This window comes from Cetorhinus maximus, chromosome 4 (assembly GCF_964194155.1).
Source record: "Cetorhinus maximus chromosome 4, sCetMax3.hap1.1, whole genome shotgun sequence".
Classification (NCBI taxonomy): Eukaryota; Metazoa; Chordata; class Chondrichthyes; order Lamniformes; family Cetorhinidae; genus Cetorhinus; species Cetorhinus maximus.
In genome coordinates this window covers 157,957,313-157,983,790 of record NC_135882.1, presented here as the reverse complement: position 1 = coordinate 157,983,790, position 26,478 = coordinate 157,957,313, and the positions used below count along the sequence as shown (strand labels likewise).

Below are 26,478 nucleotides of genomic sequence, written 5' to 3'. Positions count from 1 at the left end.
TCACTCCCACTCTTACCAAAATCATCTTGATACTTTCTGAAAAAACTCACTCCAGTTGGTGGGTTAGTGTTCTATTTTATACTTCCAAAGTTGCGGGTACAGCAACAGCAGTAAAAACAGCTGAAATATTCTGGAAAGCTATTCTGGCTGCTAATCAATGCCACTCAGATGGTCTCCTCTGATGCCAGCCTCCCTGTGTAGTTTTCAGACAGCTGTAGCACCAAATGTAGCCCATTGATGGCAGAAAATCAGGTGTGAAGGTTTGGGGGTCAACAGGAAATGGGATTTAGAAAAGTCTGAGTAATCTCAGAAAAGTAAGAAATAAAATCTGATTATATGAGAAAGGGAAAGTGAAAGTCGTAACAGGATAAAACTCCTGCTACACTCGTACAAATTGTACTTGAACCCAGTCTCAGGAAGACTGACTTCTCCAATGTGACATTTCCATTACACTGTGCTGCTTGAGTGAGGCTGACTATGTACAGCTAAATTGTGACAAATTATTGAGCAGACTTGTGCTGATGACTCATTGGCACCAGGATTGATATAGCACAAAGTAATTGCACACAGTCAGCAGTGAGAGAGTAGACTTCCATCACATCAATCTTAAGTGGAAGTCAAATCTAGGCCCAAATATGAACAGTAAGGAGCATTCTGTGCTCCTGCACTTCCAATGGTAAATCCGAGCACGGTCGGGAAGTATATTTCTCTGATTCTTGGCTCATGATCCTTGTGAGCCTGGTTCCCAGCTGGAAGCTGGCAATCATGGGGCAGCATTTTCGCCCCGATGTGGGGGGCATGAACAGTGGCTGGCAGGTAGGTAATTTCGTGTCAGTGGACAGCATGCTGGTTTGCCAATGCCATTCTGACTCCTACCCCACCCCCCCCCACCACCCCGAGCTATTTCTCTGGAGGCTGGATCGGGGCAAAATGGCGACACGTCCATCAGCGATGGGGAGTTTGTTAAGATCATTAAGAAGCCACTTAAGGCCGCTGTTCTGAGGCCGATTGGAATTTCCCCCCCTTCAAAATGGTGGCCTGGCAGCTGTGGCCATTTTTTTTTAACTTCAGAAGTGCTCTCTCCCTTACCTGCAGTGATAGGCTGAAGCTCCTTCCATGCTGGAGGGTCTCCTACTGGCCCTCTAGCATCCAGAGCCCATCAGGTAATTGGCCAATCCTGGCAAAATTGATGTCGGGACCCATAGTTGACTCTGATGTTGGCATCCTGACCCAAAGCGCAAAATCTTGCCCAAGGAATCAGCACTTACATTCAAACCTGCTATACCCCTCAAGTGCTCAAAACTCAGTAATTTTAACGTTTATGTAAATGCAAAGGCTTTTCCCAGTATCTTTACTGCTGCACGTCTACTAACCATTGTGTGGAATAATTGGATCTGCCTTCTCTTTTCACTGGTAACATTCCCACCTCTGAGTTGATGGTGTTGAACCTCACTCCAGACAGTCTCAGTAACTGATATCCAGAGCTGTGACTCTGAACTGTGGGTTCACATCTAACAGGTAACCGGAGTCTGGTGGGTGTGTTTGCTCCCCACCCCTGGCCCTTCATATGGAATTCCATTGAAAACCTGCTGCTGTACAGGTCTATCTATTCTATTGGCTGATGTAAAGATAGTTGTGGCCATGGATGGAGTGTTCACTTGTCCAGGCTGTGAGTCAGCCTGTGAGTCCTTCCACTCCAAGAGGAAGATTCTAAAGATGTAACAACAACCATAGTAACAAATATGCCAGATAAGGTTCACCAATCCCTGTTTGTATCACATTTACACAGCCACCATTTTCATAACATCAAAATTAAGGGGCGCAAAATGGGAATCCACTTGTTTGCGGCAGCTTTCATGATTTAATCAAAATATAAACAAAATGAAAGTTGTACTGGAGAACAGAGAGTGAACTTACAGACAATGTACAACTGTGCGTCCCTCTCCACCGTCATACTCCTCCTGCCACTTTTCCACCTGCCTGATGAGTTTCAGGAAGGAACGTTTAGATACGGGATTGTCCCGGTACATAGGCCAGCCCAGAAACTGGAACTGCTGCACCATTCGATAGCCATCCTGTGGCTGCTTGGGCACATGCGCATCAGCAGGTGAGGAGACATAAAGGGAAATACATGTCATTAAATAACCGTGCTAAGAATGGTCAACTTTACAGCCTTTTGTTTGATACAGCTGTGAATCCTGGTCAGGAGGGTTGCCAACCCTCCAGGTTTGGCCTGGAGTCTCTAGGAATTGATGATCAATCTCCCAGACACTGCTCTGTGCAACCCTGGGGGAAAGTCATTGGAACATCAAAACTAATTGCTTTTTTTGTCATTTTCTTTGAATATTTCACTTTGCCAGATATAAAGATATTGAAAATGGGAAAATAAGATGCTTTTTGGATGACAGCCAAGCATTATCCAATTGGGTAATGAGTCTTTTTGTTTTCTAATTGGCATAGGATGGATGTGTCAGGCGACAAATGGCTGGAGCTTGGGGGCAAGTCATATGATGAAACCTCCAAGGATACATTTAATCACAGTTGGCAATCCTACTGGTTGGTTAGAAACAATATTAAAAGCTTCAATGTTTTCCGCAAGTAAAATGCACCTATTTGCCATTTTACTAATTCTTTTTGTAGGGAGGTTTAATATATTTAAACTCTTTGACTGTGTTTATTATATGGCTGAGTTTCATATCTAACAGAAGATTTTAATGGAGAACAGAACTGGTGAGGGAGAGTTGAGGTGGACAGCTCCATCGGAGTGAGGGCTGGCTGACTGCAATAACTGGGCCTAGTAATAATGTAATTAACAGGTTGGCAGACCAACCACACTGGCAACAGTCATTGATCTTTCATTATAATTTTAAAAAATAATCAAGTGATCTGTCTTTCCCAAAGTGAACAAGCCTAACTTTCCTGATAATGTAAACTTATGATTCTCAGAATGTTCCAGTTCTACTCCTCCCCCATCCCCACACTGTTATCTCTTGACGGCAACGACCAGTGCTCAGGACCACATGATTTTAAAATTCCATTCTGTCCCTCAGCCAGTTAAATGCAACACCTAATTTACTCTGTTATTTTACTGCAGCCAATCACTAGGCTGATGGATTCATGAGTTATAATTATGAAGTTACCCTTCCATTCAAAAAGCTATGGTTAAAAGAAATAAGTTAAACACCACTTAATAAATATTGGTCAAATTAAAATAAAATGTTGGGGTGGGGGAGAGAGATATGGGTTAGATCCACCAGTTCAATCCTTAACACGTCAGTGATGGTGAAGAGGTTAAAAATGTACTTTATACCACTGTTATTTAGATTCTTTCCTTATTAAGCCAGCAGGACATTTATTCACTGTTGCCTGCTGTTTAAATTCACGCTCAGTCTAAACATTTTAATAAACAAGTGTTAACATGAATGTGTTCAATGTCGCTAACAATCATGTAGCAAAATGATAGCACTTCACAAAAACCATTTCATCCTTTTAATGGAATTTTTAATATATCTTTCGATTTATAGCTACTGATTAAAGTATGATTGTAGTACTTCTTAAAATTGGACAATTTTCAGGATTTAAGTACTGTTCAGTGCTGTTGTTGATATGTTTGGATTCTTATGATGAATGCAATGTCAAGATTTTTATTATTTTTCACGTTAACACATAGAGATCCTGCATCATGTCCATTATGAACCATTGTTGAGTGCTTGCGAGGAAAGCTCCCTATTTCGTTATGGGGAGTTGAATTCGAAAGAGGCTATGAGGATTTTAATATATTGATTGCCCTCAGAGTGACACAAAACAGCTCCTTACCCTGGCTGCATTGTAAATTCGGAATATTCTGCTGATAATGTCTTCCTCCAAGTCGGCTGACACAAACTCCACCTGGAGGGGTCCGTGTCGATGGACGCCATTTTCTGGCCAGTACTGGGGACACAGCTGGTTTGAGAAAGATAACAGGTATTTGAATCTCACAGAATCACAGAATTGTTATAGTGTAGAAGGAGGCCATTCGGCCCATTGTGTCTGCACTGGCTCTCTGAACACACCTCCTGCCTTTTCCTCATAACCTTGCACATTGCTTCTATTTAGGTAATCATCCAATGCCCTCTTGAATGCGTCAACTGAACCTGCCTCCACCACACTTCCAGGCAGTGCATTCCAAACCCTAACTACTCGCTGTGTGAAAAAGTTTTTTCTCACCTCACATTTGCTTCTTTTGCAAAACACTTTAAAACTGTGCCCTCCGGTTCTCGATCCATTTACGAGCAGGAACAGTTTCTCCCTATCTACTCTCCAGGCCCCTCATGATTTTGAAAATTTCTGCTAAACACTATTAATATCAGGCATTTGCACCTTTTGAAAGACTTGCATTTGTATCATGCCCAATTATTGCTCTCACAAACATGGCAACATACTTCATATAAATGAATTCCTTTAAATATCCTTTACTGAAGCTATGTAGGCAAGCGCGGTAACTGTTTTCCATACAAGATCCAATAAATAGCAATAAGTTGAATGGTCATTACTCTGCTTTTGGTGGTGGCTTTTGGGGCTATTGGTCACAACACTGGGGGATGTCCCTGCTTTTCTTCAAGTAGTGCCATGGGTAGCTGAACCTCAGCTTAAGCACATCAGGATGTTGCAGCAGTGATCCTGGAACAAAGCTTGGGCTAGAGTTGGGGTGAGCATAAATAAATTGAATATGATTGTTGAGTTACTGACAGTACAATGAATATTATCCTGTACTAAATAATCCTGCATTGGTCCCTATGCTACTGTTACATTCACATAACAAGGTTGCCACTGAAGGCTACTGTGATTTTGACAGCAGCGTTGAAAGGTAAATGAGGCAATGAGGTAAATGTTTCCCATCTCAAGAGGCAACTGAGAGAAGCACACCGTCACCAGAATTAAATGTCAATAGCCACCTCTGGTGACAAGCTACCATGTTCTGGGGTCATCTTGCTCTTGCATTGCTGGCTGGTAAGGACATCCACCTGACTTTAGGGAAGGTCCCCGGGTGAAAGGTTAAAGTCATAAAAGTGACATCTAAACAATTGCACACATGCAAACTTATAGACATTGACAGCTGTTTCAGGGTTGCTGCTAAGACTCCATACTCCCGCGTGAATGAGACAGATTCCAGAGCAGCAGAATTCCCTGGATATTGCTTCCATTAGAAGTGGTTCAGCAATATGAACTCACCATATGTTGTGCAATTGGATATTTCCTCCTTCACATACACAAAGCAGTATTTTAGAACTGCCGAATTAAGGGTAGTTTGTAACGTGTACTTAATTAGCTACTCTCGACTGTGCAAGTGTTGACTCATGTACAAACTCTTTGAGTTAAAAACCATGGCAGCTGTTGTAGCTAGACAGGAAAACTTTGTCCCATCTGTTTGGTCCTCAGTCCCTCAAATAAGAGGTAACCCAACACACTGAACTCCCATGACAAGGAGGTGCCTCACGATAACAACAAGAGAACACAAGGAAACTCGGGTTAGTTGTGGCCTGAGCTGTTAGCGAAAAGCAAATTGTTGCCATTCATTCATGGCTCTGGTTCCAACCTGAAAAATTTCCTGAAGTCAGGAAACATTTTACTCCATCAGATTTCTAGTCCAATATTTCAAAATCCATTGGAGGTCAGTAGTAGTAATTCTAGGACAAGAAGCATGGCATAAATAATGTCATCACTGGTCATAGACTGCAACAGTGGAGGTGGGTTAGAAATATTATGCAGGTGCTGATGCAAAATGGTTGATATCTTTGGGGTGGCCAAAGATTTGTAATGAGGCAAAACTATGTCTTTTAGAATGAAAATGATGTTTCTCAGTGACAGGGCTAGTTCTGCACTCATACAAGGAACACAGAAAGTTAGCATACAGATACAGCAAGCAATTCGGAAAGCAAATGGCATATTGGCCTTTATTATAAGGGGTTTGGAGTACAAGAATAAGGAAGACTTCAATGAAGTCTATAATTCAATGAAGAATGCAGGAGGGCACACCAGGAGCAGCACCAGGTATACCCAAAAAAAAGAGGTGAAGCTACAACACAGGACTACTTGCTCGCCAAACAGAGGAAACAGCACAACAGAGCTAAGAGATCTCCCAACCAAAGGATAAGATTTATGTCCTGCCACACCCAAGCATGAATGGTGGTGGACAATTAAACGATTAACTGGAGGAAGATGCTCCACAAATAACCCCTTCCTCAATGATGGGAGAGTGCAGCACATCAGTGCAAAAGACAAGGCTGAAGCATTTGCTACAATCTTCAGCCAGAAGTGCCGAATGGATGGTCCATCTCAGCCTCCTCCAGAGGTCCCCAGCATCATAGATGCCAGCCTTCAGCCAATTCGATTCACTCCATGTTATATTGAGAAACAGCTGAAGGCACTGGATGCTGCAAAGGCTATGGGCCCTGACAATATTCCGGCAATAGTACTGAAAACATTTGCTCCAGAACTTGCCGCGCCCCTGGCCAAGCTGTTCCAGTACAACTACAACACTGGCATCTACCCGGCTATGTAGAAAATTGCCCAGGTATGTCCTGACAAAAAGCAGGACAAATCCAACACAGCCAATTACCAACCCATCAGTCTACTCTCCATCATCAGTAAAGGAAGGGGTCATCAACAGTGCTATCAAGAGTCAATTGCTGAGCAAAAACCTACTCACTGACGCCCAGTTTGGGTTCCACCAGGGCCACTCAGCTCCTGACCTCATTACAGCCTTGGTTCAAACATGGACAAAAGAGCTGAACTCCAGAGGTGAGGTGAGAGTGACTGCCCTTGACATCAAGGCAGCATTTGACAGAGTGTGGTATCAAGGAGCCCTAGCAAAACTGGAGTCAAAGGGAATCAGGGGGAAAACTCTCTGCTGGTTGGAGTCATACCTAGCACAAAGGAAGATGGTTGTGGTTGTTGGAGGTCAGTCATCTCAGCTCCAGGACATCACCGCAGGAGCTCCTCAAGGTAGCGTCCTCGGCCCAACCATCTTCAGCTGCTTCATCAGTGACCTTCGTTCCATCATAAGGTTAGAAGTGGGGATGTTCGCTGATGGCTGCACGATGTTCAGAACCATTCGTGACTCCCCAGATACTGAAGCAGTCCATGTCCAAATGCAGCAAGACCTCGGCAATATCCAGGCTTGGGCTGACAAATGGCAAGTAACATTCGCGCCACACAAGTATCAGGCAATGACCATCTACAACAAGAGAGAATCCAACCATCACCCCTTGATGTTCAATGGCATTACCACCACTGAATCCCCCATTACCAATAACCTGGGGGTTACCATTAACCAGAAACTGAACTGTACTAGCCATATAAATACTGTGGCTACAAGAGCAGGTCAGAGGCTAGGAATGCTGTGATGAGTAACTCATCTCTTGACACCCCAAAGCCTGTCCACCATCTACAAGGCACAAGTCAGGAGTATGTTGGGATACTCCGCATTTGCTTGGATGAGTGCAGCTCCCACAACACTCAGGAAGGTTGACACCATATAGGACAAAGCAGCCTGCTTGATTGGCACCACATCCACAAATATTCACCTCCTCCACCACTGACGTACAGTAGCAGCAGTGTGTACAATCTACAAGATGCACTGCAGAAATTCACAGGGACTCCTTCGGCAGCACCCTCCAAACCCATGACCACTACCATCTAGAAGGACAAGGGCAGCAGATAGATGGGAACACCATCACCTGGAAGTTCCCCTCCAAGTCACTCACCATCCTGACTTGGAAATATATTGTCGTTCATTCACTGTCGCTGGGTCAAAACCCTGGGAGTCCCTTCCGAACAGCACTGTGAGTGTACCTACACCACATGAACTGCAGCGGTTCAAGAAGGCAGCTCACCACCACCTTCTCAAGGGCAACTAGGGATGGACAATAAATGCTGGCCCAGCCAGCGAAGCCCACATCTCATGAATGAATTAAAAAAAAAGACCTGGAACTTCCTTCCTAACAGCACTGTGGGTGTACCTACACCACATGGACTGCAGTGGTTCAAGAAGGAAGCTCACGATACCTTCTCAAGGGTAATTAGGGATGGGCAACAAATGCTGGCCTAGCCAGCAACTCCCACATTCTGTGAACGAATAAATTAAAGAAAAATTGTCCCAGGCTTTGTTGAGACCACATCTGGAATATCGTGTGACGTTTTGGTTTCACTATTTAAGGTAGGTTATACTTGTATTGGAAGAGATACAGCAAAGGTTCACAATACTGGTTTCTCAGATGAGAGGATTGTCCTATGAGTACTGGCTGAGTTCACTGGACGTATATATCCTCTGGAGTTTAGAAGAGTGAGAGATGGCCTCATTGAAACCTATAAGGTTCTGAGGGGGCCTGACAGGGTAGAAACTGAGAGCTTGTTTCCCCTGGCTGGGGAATCTAGAACATGGGGGTGGTGGTGGTTGGGGGAAGGCACAGTTTCAGGATAGGGGTTGATCATTTAAGGCTGAGATGAGGAGAAACTTCTTCACTCAAAAGGCTGTGAATCTTTGGAATTTTCTATTCCAGAGGGTTGTGGATGCTCCATCGTTAAATATATTTAAGGCTGGTATAGACAGATTTTTGTTGTGGCTGAGGGAATCCAGGGATATGAGGAGGGGGCGGGAAAGCGGAGTTGAGGCAGATCAACTAGGCTTGTATTGAATGATGGAGCAGACTTGACAGACCATACTGTCTACTCATTCTCCTATTTCTTATGTTCTTATGTTCTTAGTCCATGTGTTCAAAATAGTTCAAAGTGTAGTTTGCAATTGAACAAGTTAATGATCTAAAAATAATTTATTCTACTTCATTTTTAGGAGAGGCTAAGTCAATAAGTATAGTCTGTTGACAGTGATAAAGAAGAAAGTGAAGGCTGGTTCATGAATAAACATCTAAAATCACTCTTTATATTACAGTGCAAAATCTGGCTGCTTTTAGATCATTATAGCTACCTCTGCAACTAACTGAGGAACAAGTAGTATTTTCATTGATGTTTACGGCCTGTTGAAGTTTGTTCTTTTATCTGTCCCTCACATTTCTCCAGCAGTTAGCTTCCTAATAAGAGATCAGTCCAATCGCCTTTCACTGCACTCCCTGGGGCATATTTTCAATCTCCAGGCATAACATTGGTGCAAGATGAATGGCAAACCTAAAATTAGGGATTTGAACGATTCCTGAAAAAAATGTTACCCCTCTGTTTTTAATGCAAGGTCAAGCTGTTTTGGGAGGGGTGTGGCATGGGGGTCGGTCAGAATTTCTGGTTATGTACATCAGGAGAGTGAAGCTTTGCATCAGGAAAGCAGATTACCTATGTACTCTGAGAATTCCTTCCCCACAACAGGGAGTAAACGCTTCTTTGCTATATGGGGGCATAACAAATACCTAAAGCCATAATAATCACAGGCGACCTGTGTGCCAAACCTAATGATATTTATAAATCAACTGAAGCAAGGGTGACATTGAAAAAAAATAAGAAATTTGACGATGGTGCGAGTAGAAACAAAGAGACAAGGCTAATTATTTTTAATTCATCTTCAAAGGAGAAAGCAAGAACAGAAGAATAAATATTCTGATGAAAGATCAATAGCCTGAAAAACTGTGCTGGATTTTCTGCACATAGAATATTTTTGGCCATCAGGGCCATTAAAGGCTCCATATCCCAGCCGTCAGAGCAATGCGCTTTCTGATCACTTGTCCGGATGCCACCAATTATCAGGCTGACTCTGGGTTTGCCATCTAATTAGGGATGATAGGCGGGTTGAGGATGAGGTGGGGGGTCAATCAGTACACTGCCAGCCTATACAGCAGCTGGAGTGTCAGTGTGCTGCTGAGATGAAAGCCTCAAAGGAAATAGAAACATAGAAAGTAGGAGCAGGAGTAGGTCATTCAGCTCTTCGAGCCTGCTCCACCATTTAATAGGATCATGGCTGATCCTTTACCTCAACACCATACTCCTGCTCTCTCCCCACACCCCTTGGCTGTGAGAAAAGGCTGAGGGAACCAGTGACCATCTTTGTACCCTGAGCACTGTCTGTCAGAGCAGTCCCCTGGAGCTGGTCTTACAATGGTGAGCCTCTGCCCACGAATGCCCTCAGACTCGCCGTGTGCACCATGAAATCAGATTGCATCTGATTTTCATGCCGCCATGATCTTCTGCTTTGCCGCCGCCTCCTCTTAGTAGCCAAGGTTCTGACACGACTTGGGGCCTATGTGACGCTATAAAAACTGAATTACCCTTGGGAACTTGCTACAAGTTGCCCAGTTAACAAGCTTAATTGGCTTCCTGCTGCTGGCAGGTGGCTTGCAATCACCACATACACGCTGCTTGTGGAAAAAGAGGGAGAAGGTGGGAACATGTAAGGGAATTGATATGATGCATTTGTCTCTGATTTTGTTCACACCTGGCCTCCAAACCCTTCTCTAAGGGCTTCCCTGCGTTATCCCTGTTTCTCCGTCCACAGATCCTGTCAGACTTGCTAAGTATTTTCAGCTCTTTCTGCTTTTGTAACAAATATACTGCTCATCAGACAATTATTGCTGTGCACTAGCAGCTCTCAATCACAATAAATAGTTTCACATGGGACAAAATATTGATGGAGAGAAATATAAACCCCAATCTCCTTTGTTTGCTTAATAGGATCACCTGCTACACTATATTCAGTTAGAATGGGAGGGTAAGGGCTTGTTCATAGAGTTATAAGCACAGAAACAGGCCCTTCTTCCCATCGTGTCTGAAATTCCCTCGAAACCCTCTTACCTTAAATCTATGCCCCCTGGTTATTGACACCTCCACTAAGGAGAAAAGTTTCTTCCTATCTACCCTATCTATGCCCCTCATAATATTGTATACCTCTATCAGGTCCCCCCTCAGCCTTCTCTGCTCTAAGGAAAACAACCCTAGCCTATCCAGTCTCTCTTCATAACTGAAACGCTCCAGCCCAGGCAACATCCTGGCGAATCTCCTCTGCACCCTCTCCAGTGCAATCACATCCTTCCTATAGTGTAGTGACCAGAACTGCACACAGTACTCCAGCTGTGGCCTAACTAGTGTTTTATGCAGCTCCAACATAACCTCCCTGTTCTTATATTCTATGCCTCGGCTAATAAAGGCAAGTATCCCATATGCCTTCTTAACCACCTTATCTACCTGTGCTGTTGCTTTCAGGGATCTATGGACATGTACACCAAGGTCCCTCTGATCCTTTGTACTTCCTAGGGTCCTACCATTCATTGTGTATTCCCTTGCCGTGTTAGTCCTCCCAAAATGCAACACCTCATACTTCTCAGGATTAAATTCCATTTGCCACTGCTCTGCCCATCTTACCAGCCCATCTATATCGTCCTGTAATCTAAGGCTTTCCCCCTCACTATTTATGACACCACCAATTTTCGTGTCATCTGCGAACTTACTGACCTTACCTCCTATATTCATGTCTAAATCATTAATGTACAATACAAACAGCAAGGGTCCCAGCACCAATCCCTGCGGTACACCACTTGTCACAGGCTTCCAATCGCAAAAATAACCTTCAACCATCATCCTCTGCCTCCTGCCACTAAGCCAATTTTGGATCCAATTTGCCAAATTGCCCTGGGTCCCATGGATTTTTACCTTCTTGACTACTCTCCCATATGGAACCTTGTCAAAAGCCTTACTGAAGCCCATGTAGGCTACATCAACTGCACTACCCTCATCTAAACAGCTAGTCTCCTCCTTGAAAAATTCAATCAAGTTTGTTAGATTAACAGCTTGTTAGCTTGTTCATTACTCCAAATATCCAATTCACAAGCCTGACAACAGTTGTGACAATAGTAACCACTGAATTGAGATCTTATAAAATGACTAAACTGTCAGTAAATCTGTCACTTCATTTTACCTGAGGCATTTTGTCTCACATCTGTTTATCCCACTGCCCACCTTGCTCGCTACCATTTCCTGCCATCGGCAGGCAAGCTGAAGTGACACCACTAAGGAGCACAGCATGGCTAAATTTTAAGGGAAAATCAAACTCTCAGAATTCCTGCGAGTTTAACCTATTACAGGGTAAAATTGTGATATAATTTGCTTTAAAAACTCACACCCATTCAAACCTGACAAGCTGAATGCCTAGACCTCATTTCAGTAATTGATTGCCTAGGTCAAAAACATTTTTGATAGAGGGTTTAAGCAAAGTGCCCTTAAAGAAGGTCCATTATATTTCTTAAGTTACTGACTTCAATTTATTTTTTTATATATCTTACTGAAAACCTTGGAGAAGGCTTTGCCATGATTGCTTTCATTTCCTTTCAAGAAAGAAAATGTCAGGCACTCAATAGATGTGAGAAATTATTTTTTTTCTCCACTACTTTCCAGAAGTTTGCGGAATTAAATCCCTTTCCAAGGCCTTCTTTTGCTGCAGTGGTTGAATGAGTTTCTGGAGGGCAGGTATATTGGAAGAAAGTGGGGAGATTCTACCCGGATGTCCACCCATCAATCTATGCACTACATATCTCCATACTGACAGCCTGCAAAGTGAACAAAGGCTACCGAAAAACTTAAAGAGAGGTAACAACTCATAAAAAACCCACCAAATATTGACTGAAGACATGTACGTTCCATTACAGCCAAGGCTATTATACTTAGTCACGGAAAATTGGAGCAAAATTTCCCCTGATTTCTTTCAGAACGGCTTCAGATTAGTGTCAATATGAATAGGCATTCTTTGTTCCTAAATTGCTTAATGTCTTTATACTATTATTAATAGGTAAGTACTCTTTGCAGCCCATTTCATGATACTCTTCCTCCCCTCCCAGTTTATGCTGACAGGCCTCTCCCCCATTTCGGTTCATAACAATGCTCCTATCTCCCCTCCCCTTTAAATCAAAGTAACACCCTTCAAGGAGATGATGGCACAGTGGTAATGTTACAGGGCCAGTAATCCAGGAGCCTAGGTTAATGCTCTGGGAATATAGGTTCAAATACCACCACAGCTACTGGTGGAATGTAAATTCAATTAATAATAAATAAATAAACCTGGAATTGAAAGCTTGTCTCAGTAATGGTAGTCAATGATTGTTGTAGGAATCCACCTGGGTCACTAATGCCCTTTAGGGGAGGAAGTCTGGCCTGGCCTCCATGTGACTCCAGACCCACAGCAATGTGGTTGACTCTTAGCTGCTCTCAGGGGCAATTAAGGGTGGGCAACAAATACTGGCCTTGCAGGAGATGCCATGTTCCATTAAAAAAAAAACCCAGTTCATAGGCACTGAAATAGAATGAGGCAAAGAGCCACAGCAACAAGGGTTTTTGTTTCATAATGAAGAAAAGGGGTTCTTGGCTACGTTGCACAGAATCACTAGAAAAAAATCATTGAAGATTTTCACACAGTTGTTGGGTTTCCAACATGACAACAGCGACTGCAATTCAAAAGAACTTCGTTGGCTGGAAAGCACTATAGACTATCCTGAGGTTGTGAAAGGTGCGATGTAAATTCAAGAGTTTCTTTCTTCAGTCTAAGTTTCCTAGCTTTGTTCCCATCAATACGCAGCATGAACCAACTGTGTAAAACCTTCAATGTATTTATCTGCAGCTACCATGTAATTTGTACCATGAAGTAGGAAAGTATATAAACTTCACAATTCAGTAGAAACTTCATGTAAAACAAAACCGCTGTCATTTTGTAGTAACTGAAGGTATAGCCTCTCCTACTGTCTATCAGGGATCAGGTGATACTCTTGGAGGCTCTGACCAATGAGCCCTAGGCGTGAGTAATCTGGGGGGGAGGCGGGGGGGGGGTGGGGGTGGGGGGGCAGTGGGGGGAGGGCTTCCTGTCGAGGATCCTGTTCAAGCATGCAGCAGCTAAAAAGCTCTCTGCAATAAAGTTTACCTGTTTCTTGTTGAAACCTGTCCTGAACGTCAAGCTATTACACACTTCCTTGCTGCAAATTAACTGACATTGAATCAACCATGTTTACACACTGGAAAGGTCATCAACCCAAAATGTTTCTCTCTCCACCGATGCTGCCAGACCTGCTGAGTGTTTCTTATCGTTTTTTTTTTCATGTTTACACATACCTGTGCAGGATCCATATCATTGAGCATGACGATTGATGTACAGTGATAGTCTAACACAAGTCTCCAGAAGTCCTTCACAGTATTCGGTAAGGGATGCTGGGTAACAATGAAAGCTGAAGGTTGCTTATAACTCTGTGAAAGGGAAGCAAAGAGTTAGGCTGACACAACAGGGTAGATACATTCCCAATCCTCATCTATCAGCAGCACATATTGGGAAGCCAATTGTTAGCATAACTCTCAACCTTCTAATAGCTGCTGGCAGCCCGGCAAAGCCTCAGAAAATCTATCCAAGCATTTAAATGTTTTCATTATTCAGTATTGCTAAAAAAAAATCTGGAAATTTCCAAATGGCTTAGTGGGTGAATGACACATGCAGTGTGGCACTGAGCCACTCAAACTAGGAAGGTTTCAGTTTTGGCCCTCAACCCTGTTATGCTTCTTAGCCTCAGCTGAGTCAATAGTTGGGATGTCAGAATTGGTTCACTCCTGCAATCCAAACATTTCCTGGTTCCATTCCAGTCCACCTACTAGGGATTGTCAGTAAGCCAGTGTGTGTATGTGTCTGTGATCATGTGTGCATGTGCATGTGCCTATGTGTGTAGCCTGTGTGTATGTATGTATGCATGATTATGCCTACATATTTGTATGGACATCCGTGCAAGTATGTGGATATGATTTGAGGACAGTATCAGTTCTGGCTGGGCAGGAGGTATTATTGGAACAGTCCTGCTCATTTAAGGTCATGAAGTTAAAATGACAGGCCAAGAGGAGGGGTAGACCCTGAGGTCTCTGCCAATTGAACACTGCACTTGCTAAGTGTGTGAGATCAGCCTGAGTTGATCCCCTTCCTCTGCTTTTCCATTTGTCTCTCTCCCCTCCTGCACTTTCACATGGCACACATCCTTGCTCAAGATTAGCAACTTCCTGCATGGTGAATCATAATTGTGAACTTGTATCATACCAGCACTGGCAACTTGCCAGCCACTGGTTTTGTGCAAGCACCTTGAGTTAATAATTGTCTCTATCCTTCCCCTTCACAAAGATGTGATGCCCATTTTCCACAAGGCTATAGGACCAGTCAAACCAACTCAATCACATGCCATTCTAGGGCAGATGCTTAATAGGCTGCATGAGCTATGGCCACACCATTTAGTATTGTGTAACTGTTTAATTACATTTTCTCTCAGGATGTGGATGAAGTTAGGCAAGGCCACATTTACTGGCCATCTTAGTTGGCTTTTTTGTGATAATAATTTTTGCCACTGGTTATTTGCTGATTCAGAGGAGCTCAAAAAGGAATCACGATGAGTCAACTACATAGTGTAGGGCGGAATTATATATTGGCCGGTCCAGGAATGAATGGCATGTTCTCTTCCCTGAATTATACTAGTGAATCATCATGTTTCATGGTGCTAATCTAAGATTACAAATTTTTTTTAAGATAATACATTAGCCACAGGTGGCTAATTGGAAATCCAGGTGTGATTTGGACATTATAATCTTTTTGTGCATATGTTGGTAAAATAGTTCTACCTAAAGCAGAGAGTATGCGTATGCGCATGCGATTTGAATGTTGTGCGTGCTTTACTTCATTAGCCCCTGCTTTTCCATTATCTATTAAAATGGTGTTTAACACAGGTGAAAACTCCAGACATTGGCCCAAATCTTCAGTCTCCAGGTCATGGGGACCCCACGGAAGTCCTGACCTCAGTGACCTCCATGGGAATTTCCCAGAAAGTTTCAACTTCCGATGGGCAAATCTCAAGCACCCCGGGACCCTCCATGAATGTCTTTGATTCAGAGCAGGAGCTGGAGACTTCGGACAGTTCTGACTTACTTATCTGGATAGTTACCCAGGAAATGTTAGACAGAAAAAGCCTCATCTAACACCTGGATAACTACACAAATGACACCCCACACGAATCATTCACGCTGATCCTTCGACTATCCCATTGACATCTCGACTACCACCCAAAACACCCTTCTTGCCCATCCAACTATCCACCCTGACCCAACCTGATCTGTCTACCCCACTGACTACATCCCAACATGACCTGATCCAAATAACCCCCTGACTACTCCCCCTGTCCTGACAACCCCTCTTGATCGCGTTACACCCCCCACCACCTGATAACCTCCCCCGACTTGACCTGACTACCCCTCCTGACATGACTCCCCCGACCACCCTACCCATACACTTACCTACCTGCCCTGCCCACTTAGCCATCTGCCACCCCATCCACCTACCAGCCTACCCACCTATCATCTCACTGATCCATCACCTCAACCACCTGCTACACTATCCACATGCCACCCTACACACCTAACATCTCGCCTACCTGCCACCTCACCCACCCACCAATTCACCCACTGACCACCTCACCCAACTGCCACCCTGCCCACTTACCACCTCACCGGCCTACGCATTTACTCACATACCACATTCACCTACCCACTCTGCCACCTTCCCCATTCACTCACTCATTCATCTATTCACCCATTCGCTCACATTCATCTGTTCACTCATCCATTCATGAATATTCACACTGGACCTTTAAACTTACCATATAGCAGCTAGTGCCACAAAAAGGGGGCATGTCTTATCTTCCCCTGACTCTTCAATGCTGCGATGGAGCTCTTGGAGGACAGCTGCACTCTGCATTTCGGGTAAAGTCGGGCTTGTAAGACCCAGTAAGTAATGCAGAACAGCGTCGAGGCAGGGGAAAGTTCGAACGCAGCAGCAATCTGGCGATGAGAGCCGCTCCTCAGAACACGGCCTTTAGCACCATAGAAATACCAGCAACATTGCCTGAAGTGGGGAGGCAGTCACTTTGGTCAGCTTGACCAATCAGAATGAAGGAAGATGGCGGCTTAGTAGTAATGTCACTGGACTAATGATGCAGAGGCCTAGGTTAATGCTCTGGGGACACATAAGAGATAGGAGCAGGTTTAGGCCATGCAACCCCTTGAGCCTGCTCTGCCAGCCCATAAGATCATGGCTGATCTGATGTGGCTTTAACTGCACTTTCCTGCCTGATATAGGTTTAAATCCCACTATGGCAGCTGGTGGAATTTAAATTCATTGATTAATTTTAAAAATTTGGAATAGAAAGCAAGCCTCAGTAATGGTGCCATTTAACTATCATTGATTGTTGTAAAAACCCATCTAATTCACTAATGTCCTTTAGGGAAGGAAATATGCTCTCCTTACCTGGTCCACACGTGACCCCAGACCCATGGCACTGTGGCTGACTCTTAACTGCCCTCTGAAATGGCCTCACAAACCACTCAGTTCACTAAATTAGGGATAGGCAACAATTGCTGGAAGCCCACCTCCCGTGAAAGAACAAAAAACAATAACCACCCCAGGCCAGCAAAAGGAAGCCCAGCCAATAAAGAGCAGCTCCAACAAGTCTTCATGAGAGCGGACCAGCAGCATCTAGCCATGGTTTGGATGGAAAGTGGGGACAAATCTGTTGGGCCCCACTGTGTGAGTCAACATTCTCAGCGATCAAACTGCAGTATTGTTCACAACTGCTAGGCAAAATCCAAGAAGCTATACTAAGAAGTGTTGACTCTGATAAATTCATGCTCCATATCCAAACTTTGGTGATAAAGGCTACAAAAGTTACATTGAATGATACTAGGTTTGTATGAAGTACACTTACTTGTTTTGTGTGCAAGGCAGTTTCTACTGAAATCAATGCATGTGACTAAAATGGTTTTGCTCCAGCCATGCCTGTGGTAAATCAGCAATTTCCACTGGACCACGTTGTTTTAACAACACAGGATTTGCACTCATGACCTTTGGATTGCTATGCCTGTATTACAACCACTGAGAGCCTCTGTACATTATGAGTCATGAGAACAATGTAATATTTTACTTCAAAGCCAATCAATTAAATATTCAGTGGAGCAAGAAATAGTAAATGCACCATTGCGCTGTCTTGAGGCTTCTTATAGGAGTCATTACTGGAATAACAACAGGTACTCACATCCATTAGGGCAGCATTGATGTAATTGCTACTTTCGCCATCTATTGTAATCAGGAATGGGAGGCATCTGTCTGGTGGAAGGACATCCATGCAGCGATTCTTCTCATGGTTTCGAGGTAGAAGTGCTATACTGCAGTCCTCCACTCGTAGGGTTGGGGTCACCATGTTAAGAGTCTGATAGAGAGAGATGACAAAAGGCTGTTCCTAATTTTGCATAATAACATGGCCTAAGAGCTCATTTAATCTTGTTCCTTTTGTTCATAATTTGTCTTGTCATGGGCTCTATCCAGCTGACTCAAAAGGCAAGTAACTACTCAAGGGTAAAGCCTCTTGTTTCAGGGCACTGACTGAATTTATCATTAACATCAAATTCATTATCTCAGGATGCTTCACAAATATGGCATTTGAACTATGCATTTATTCAGGTCTCACACGTCAGGCTGTACAACTGCTTAACTTCTCCAGTGCTGCCATAGATTTAGTGCTTTATTTGAAAATGCTTTATTTAATTTCCTTCCACTTTTTCATCTTGAGCTTTCCTTACAACATCCATTTTCACCACCAATAATTGTTCACTGGGAGGCGCATGTGAGAGGCCCAAGATGACTGACCCTCACCCACCACCACTCCCCGACCCGACCTCACCTGTCCAACATAATTTTCCATCCATTTTAACCAAACAAACAGATCTTCATGTTCTCCCTCTTTCAATGGCTCAATAGATGGCGAATAATTTATGCCAAAGCCTCTTTGCCAGGTCGCACAGAGGCATGAACCAGCGATTCAGTGATCATATTTCCAATTTGATAGTTATTCCCTCCTGGACGGAGATACCTGTCATCACCCTCCTCTCCTTGCAGGCCATTGTCAGATTGGGAGTTGATTAGAACCTACATTCTCCCATAACATGACATTGCCCGTTGGTGTTCGGATTACGCCATTACCCTGCTTCCCTTGCCTATTGGTGGAGTGAATGAAATTGTGAATCACTGCATGAAAACTTGGAATGAGTCACCCATTTTTCATTCTAAAAGTCTGAACTATACTGATGTATTGGATTCTAATAAATGACCCCAGCTTCACGATTAAATGGGTTTGTGACTTGTCTCACCCCTCTTAATCATAACAAGATCAATTGTATTTTGCTCTGGCTTGGTGATGAATATGTAAATATACTCCTTCTGTCTATTAGCTGAGATTGAGAAGCATCAATAATACCTCACTGTTCACCACCAACCCCCAATCCCAACACCCCTCCCCCCGCTGCAACAAAACAGAGGTCTCCCGGCACTCCACCCCTGCAATGGTTTTTAGATATTGAAGCAAGTTCATTAAAGATGTAGAATTGTTTTCATCAGATTTGAACTTCAGCCCATATTTAGCTAGACCTGGAGCTCCCTACATAATAGCATTGTGGATGTATCTTCACCACATGGACTGCAGCAGTTCAAGAAGATGACTTGAGAACAGCACCTTCTCGGGGGCAATTAGGAATGGGAAATAAATACTGGTCTTGGCCAGTGATGCTCACATCCCGTGAATGAATAAATCAAAGAAGATACAATTGCCTTTTGCAGAAAACCCTTTTACATTGTTAGAAATGTGCATAGTGGAAAGTGTTTTTGCTTACCCTATACTCCTCCTTTATCTGCGAGGAGTTAGTCTGTGGCTCCAGTTTATTCATCTCATAATACGCGGACCTGAGCTGAGAGGCTGGAATTGCTGTGTCTCCACACAAACAGGCCTCCAGGATGGCATCATGGATAAACACGTACTGTTCCTGTTGAGTTTGAGAAGAGAGAGTGCAGCCCATTTTCAATCAAAGTGGAATCATTTTATGTGCAGAAATTAATGATTCAAGAAGCTCTTCACAGCTGCATTTTCTGAACACGAGGTTTAATGATTTGTTGCTGAGTAAGGTGTAATTCATATCATAGCAAATGATCTGGAAAGGTTTCAATGTACCTTAAGGAATAAACCGCTGCACAATAATATCCTCAAACATACCTTGTCTGATTTTTATTATTCATTCACTGCAATACTAATTTCATATCCTTTAACTATTTAACTGCTGAATAATTTGTGTTTCAGATGCAGGCTACAAAAGAACAAAACTCGCCCTCCTGCTTCATGCTCATGAAACAGTCATCATTCCTCAGCAGAAGGGTCATGCAGGTGAACTTGTGGCTCTCTAACCAGATAGTCAAGGGCCGATTGCTGGTAATCCAAGTTGTCTCAATTTACCTGTTGGGCAAGCATCTCATCTTTGCTTAAAACTTTGCTGTGTTAACCACCAGCATCTCCCCCATCTCAACCCCCCCAGCTGCAAAAGCTCTTACAGAATGACTTCAGAGTGTTCCACCTGAACCCTCCCCTCCCCTCCCCAGTGCATCAGCAGTCCCTCCGACCTCCTAGCCATCACCCCCACAACCACCATCTGATTTCTTTCCTGCAGCCCAGCTTCATGGGGTTTGACCTCGTTTGACTATAAATATTAACCAAAGCCAAAACAAAAAGCTTTACACCAACAACTCACTTCATATTTGTATTAAACCCTTAGTGCCCATCTTATGTGCTTGTTTAGCTATTGTAGAGACCCCACCCTACTTGCAAACTACCAGCTCATCTCCAACCTCCCTTTCTCTCTAAAGTTTTTGAATGTGTTGTCTCCTCCCAACTCCATACCCATCTTTCATGGAACTCCATGTTTGAATCCCTCCAATTAGGTTTCTACCCCTTGCTGCAGTACTGAAATGTCGCAAATGGCTATGTGATTGTGACAAAGGTAAATGTTCCCTCCTTGCCCTTCTCAACTTATCTGCAGCTCTTGACATGGTACATCACACCATCCTGCTCCAATGCCTCTCCACTGTTGTCCAGCTGGGTTGAACTATTCCCAACGTGGCCCCATTCTTGTCTATCTAACTGTAGCCAGGCAATAGCTTCTCTTCCTGCTCCTGCACCATTACCTCTGGTGTCCTCCAAGGACCTATCCTTGGCTCCCGCCTAAATCTCATCTACATGCCGCCCCTCGGCCACAATATTCGAAGGCACAGCTGACAACACTCGACTCCACCTCACCACCACTCTCGACTCCTCCGCTGTTGCTAAATTATCAGATTATTTATTCAACACTCAGTACTAAATGAGCAGAAATTTCCTACAATTAAATATTGGGAAGACTGAAGCCATTGTTTTCAGTCCTCACTTCAAACTTCATTCCCTAGCCATCATTCCATCCCTCTTCCTGGCAACAGTCTAAGATCAAGCCAGTCTGTTCACAGCCTTGATTTCATATTGATCCCAGGATGAGCTCCAATCTTATATTCGTGCCATTACTAGAACCACCTATATTCAAAGTCGCCTGACTTTGTTCCTGCTTCAGCTCTGATGAAACCCTCACTCATGCCAGCTTTACCTCTGGACTCAACTATGCCAATGCACTCCTGGCTGGTCCCTCACATTCCACCCTCCGTAAACTTGAGGTCATCCAAAACTCAGCTGTCTGTGTCTTAACTCGCAGCAAGCCCTGTTCCCCTATCACCCCTGTGCTAACTTACATTGGCTCCCGATCAAGCAACGTCTTGACTTCAAAATACTCATCCTTGTTTTCAAATCCCTCCATGGTCTCGCCCCTCTTTATCTCTGAAATTTCCTCCAGCCCCACAACCCTCCGAGATATCTTCACTCCTCTAATTCTGGCCTCTTTTTCATTTCCAATTATAATTGCTCCACCATTGGTGGTTGTAATTTCAGTTGTCTAGGTCCCAAGCTCTGGAATTCTCTCCCTACAGCTCTCATCCCTCTATCTTGCATTCCTTCTTTAAAACAATTCTTAAAAATTACCTCTTTGGCCAAGGTTTCAGGCATCTGATTTTATAGCTCCATATGTGGCTTGATGTCATCCTTTGTTTTATAATACTCCTGTGAAGCACCTTTGGACATTTCATTATTTAAAGGTGCCATATAGTATGTTCTTGTTGTAGTAGTACTCCAATGAAGTGTACCCCCCAGCGGCTACAGTGGGAGGTGGGAGGCTGCTGAGCTTCCACTAAGGACATTTCAATGGCAGTGCTGGGGAACCTCGAGTATCTTTGGCCTTGAGGAAGAATTGGCAGTGCAACCTTACAGGACTGCTACAAACAAGGCTCCATGCTACCTTTCAAAGCCTACCCTCGATTAACACAACACTAACAATTTCACTCAGACAGGATGTCAGGGCACATATGTAGATGCTATTCTCTGGTCACTGACACGGGTGATAAACCTGGTGTGAACATAAAGTGGGTTTTCTCATCTTATGCTCTCACCACCTGTTTCCACTTATTTTAATGGCAGAGGAAAATATAACCCTGGTGTGGGAAGTGGAGTAAATACATACCAATACCAGGCCGGGTGGGGGTGGGGTGGGGGTGGGGTGGAGTCGCAATTGTTGTTGTCTTCCTAGGCTCATTATGAATATTAATGTTGATTAAGAGTGACCATTGTTTTAAGGAAGATTTGGACTTGGTACCTCCGTCTGGACCATGTTGACTCTGCGGGATCGTAGTTCTCTGACACAGTTGTAGATATCGACAACCCCTTCCCTTTCCGCCATGTCCAACATGATGTCAATAACCATGAAGCAGCCTGTCCTTCCTGCTCCAGCACTGGAAGGCAGAGAAAGAAAATTAATGTTATCTTACCGACTGCTCCTATCCTGCCAGAAACATTCAAATAGCGAATATTCTAAATGTAATAGAATTATCAACTTTTACTTCTTTTTAGCCACTGACGTGCCCATGAAATGACTACAATTTATGTCAAACTAAATCATCGTGGATCTGTTAATGGTCTTCATTAATTTGGATATTGTCAGATAGGCAGAATTTATCATTGCATTATTCTCCTCTCATCTCAAGATGTTTCTTGGGAAAATTAAATCTGTGAGATCGCCTCAAATCAATCACATGAAAGAAATAAAGTCTTGCATTTATATAGTGCTGTCCATAACCTCAGGACATTATAGAATGATTTACAGCCAATGAAGCACTTTTGAAATGTAGTTATAATGTAGGAAACGGGGACAGGCAATTTGCATACAACGAGGTCCCACAAACAGAAGTATGATAATGACTAGAAAATCTGTTTAGTGATGATAGTTGCAGGAACGATACCTGTTTGGTCACCAGCAGAACTGCTCAGCTCTTCCAGAAGTGCCAATGGATCTTTTACATCCACCTGAAAGGACATATAGGCCCTTGGTGGATTGTCTTCCTCAGCACTGAACTGAAGTGTCGGCCTAGAGTATGCACTCAATCCTCTTGGGAGTGGGGATTGAACCCATCGCCACCTTTTTCAGAGGCTAGAATACTAAGACTGAGACAAAGCTGATACCTTCAGAGTAGCAAAGGAGCTGAGACAAATTTACCAAGTGAAAAAAAGTATTCAGTGCAAGATTTTTAACTTGCTGCATGGACATGAAATTGGTTTTATAGGATCAATGGAAGTAAAACCTGAGAGCTTTCTATACAATGAGCTGTGCACATCACCAGTTTTATGCCTAGGCATTAAGTTGAAACTCTAAACCCAAGATACTTCAGACTGTCATAATATGAAAGTGGTCAATTTATTGCAACTATATTCTTTTTGAAAAGTTCAGAAGTGAGATCGATAGATCTTTGTTAGGTAAAAGTGTGAAGGGATATTTTTTACATCCCCATAGAGACCAATGACTTTTAGAAAAGAAATTCGAACTTCCAGTTAATAGCTGAAAGAATGACACGTCAAGATTTCATGTTTTAAACACTGACTGTAACAAATGACTAAAAACACTCTTAACTAAACATTATCTTTGTAGGCAACTTATACTTTAACTCACAGAAGAGAATACCCCCTTCTTAATGTTAGCCCAACTGAAAAAACACACTTCATAGTATAATGTCCATTATGTAGGCATTCAACTTTCCCAGAATCAATTCAAAGTGATTCTTAGCTTCTGAGGGTTTATTCCTATTATTTTCTTTTCTTGGTAACTTGCAATCTGAGGGCTGTCTTAGAACAATGAGGCTTTCTTTTCCCTGAAACTCTCCCTTTATCCCAAGGTAGGTGACTCTTCCAGCCGCCTTTTAATTCCCCATGAATTTGGTCTTTTCAATGCAAGGGTGAGTTCCCATCCACATTCCTGCATGGCAAAACATAACAACTTATTGGGTTTCCAGCAGCTCCCTCTCTCCTCCAGATCCATGCAAACTAAATACACTGCCTGTGATTTTTAGTGACATTCTATGAAAGCCCACAATCTGATCTTTATAATAGCTTCCTCTGCATCCTTCCCCAGGGCAACATGAATCAAATGAGCCTTGTAACAAGGTATAATTGCTAATTAGTTATCCTTACAGCCCAACTCACTTTCATCTTAGAACTAAATGGACAGTTTGAAGTCCAACTGGTTACACCCTTACAGGTAGGCGGTGGTATTGTCGCTAGGCTAGTATTCCAGCAACCCAGGGCAATGCACTGGAGACCTAGGTTCAAATCCTGTCCATGGCAGATGGTGAAACTTGAATCAGTAAATATTTGGAATTAAAAGTCTGATCGTGAAACCATTTCCAATTGTTATAAAAACCTAACTGGTTCACTAATATCCTTTAGGGAAGGTAATCTGCTACCCTTACCTGGTCTGGCCTACAGCAATGTGGTTGACTTTTAAAAATGCCCCTGAACAAGGGCAATTAGGGATGGGTAATAAATTCTGGCCTAGCCAGCGATGCCCACATCCCATGAATGAAAATAAAAACAACCTGACATTCTCAACATCTTTCTGGGATTTTGGAGGTTCGCATTCTCCACTGTTAACACATAGGCCACTGCTGATGGCTCAAAGCATAAACACCTTGCACCTTCTTCCCAGTAAAACAATATAAGCCTTCCTTTGATCTCTAGCAATAAAACCACCCAGGCTTACCGTCAGGCAAACTTCAGAACAGGTCACATGGCCCCCTTCATTTCACCTTCAATAAAAGGTACAGTCCCAAAGCGTAGCAATCTTACAAACCTCATAATTGTAACAATATGGAACCAAGGTTAAATGGAACTGAACCACAGATTAGCCAGTGGAATAGGGTGAATGGCCAACTCCTGTACCCTATGTTCCTATGAAAGAGGTTTCATCTACCTGCAATGTACCACTATAGGCCCAGCACCCGCTGGATTCTTTGTCTTTACTCTCCGTACAAAGCCCAGCAGCCCTGTAGCATGGTATGGAACACCATGGTCTGGCCATCCAGTGAAGTGGAGCTGTCTGATCTCTCGGATCTCATGAGCACCTCTCTGTTAAAAAGTGAAAAAAAGTTGCATTTGTCTCTTTCAGAACCACATAATTATAGATGGGAAGCAATAACTTGGATGATAAGGTGAAACATAAATACAGCAGACAAAGATGAGCAGCCTTCATTCTTCACATGCAAATTTCACATAATCTAAAACGTTCTTTGAAAAAAAAAGTCAAATTATAATTATCTCTCCTGATATAAGGAATGTTGCATTCACAAGATAGGGGTTCGCATAGAGATAACAGAATTAAGATAGCAGGAATTTACTTTCTGGTGACAAGAATTCAAACAGAGAGACCAGGAATTCACATTGCGATAACAGGGATTTTCATTGAGGTGGCAAGAATTCACACAGGGAAACTAGGAATTCACATTGAGATAAGAGGAATTGAAATAGGAATTCACACCATGTGCAAACCATGTAGATGTAGTAGCTTTGCTTTGTGTTTCTAAGGTTCTATTTTCTAGAAATGTACTCTCTATTAAAAGGAGGGAAAGTTACATTTGTCTCTGTGAGAGCTGCAAATTTATATGTGGAAAGAAACAGCTTTATAAGGTGCTAAAGGTTCAAACACTACTCTGACAATCAACAATGCACATCCACTCCCACTCATATCTTCATTACACGAAAAAAAATGAGCATGCCTCTGCCCTTCCAACTGTCATATCATTTTCAATCCATTGCTTAGAAACAATGCAATGGCCCAAACATATGCTTCAAACATGCGCTCGGACAGAAAAAAAGTGGATAAAATAGGTTCAAATCTGTGACCGTGTATAGGTTTCACCAACACGAGGCAGCCACGAGTTTGAGCTTGATAGGGTCCTTTATTTAAAATTTGGGACGTTAAAGACGTTTACCTTCTCTACTGCAAATGTTCTTATGACATATTCAGCCAACAGTTCTGTCTCAATGAGAGTTACTTTAATGTCGCCGTAGATTTCAGTGTCATCTGGCCAATACTTGCAGCACTTCACCTGTTGGCATAAAGCAATATTAAGATAATCAGCAATTACGGTTTTAAAAAATATTTTGATACTAAAGACTTACTTAAAACAGCTGAACTCCATGCAGATGAAGAAAATAAATTTATCTCCAGAAA

General features: G+C 43.1%; 1 protein-coding gene across 12 annotated transcripts in view; it reads right to left on the bottom strand.

The window, feature by feature from the left end:
- Positions 1 to 26,478, bottom strand: part of LOC144679979 (receptor-type tyrosine-protein phosphatase mu) — an 855,381-nt gene that overhangs the window by 11,911 nt on the left and 816,992 nt on the right. For all 12 annotated transcript variants that reach the window (XM_078541013.1, XM_078541014.1, XM_078541019.1 and 9 more), the window contains 8 exons: positions 26,237 to 26,353; positions 25,219 to 25,373; positions 22,576 to 22,711; positions 19,693 to 19,842; positions 18,063 to 18,236; positions 14,068 to 14,199; positions 3,817 to 3,942; positions 1,918 to 2,081 (listed from right to left, as the gene is read on the bottom strand). In XM_078541013.1, coding sequence (XP_078397139.1) covers positions 1,918 to 2,081; positions 3,817 to 3,942; positions 14,068 to 14,199; positions 18,063 to 18,236; positions 19,693 to 19,842; positions 22,576 to 22,711; positions 25,219 to 25,373; positions 26,237 to 26,353 — 1,154 coding nt within the window. The remainder of the gene's footprint in view (positions 1 to 1,917; positions 2,082 to 3,816; positions 3,943 to 14,067; positions 14,200 to 18,062; positions 18,237 to 19,692; positions 19,843 to 22,575; positions 22,712 to 25,218; positions 25,374 to 26,236; positions 26,354 to 26,478) is intronic.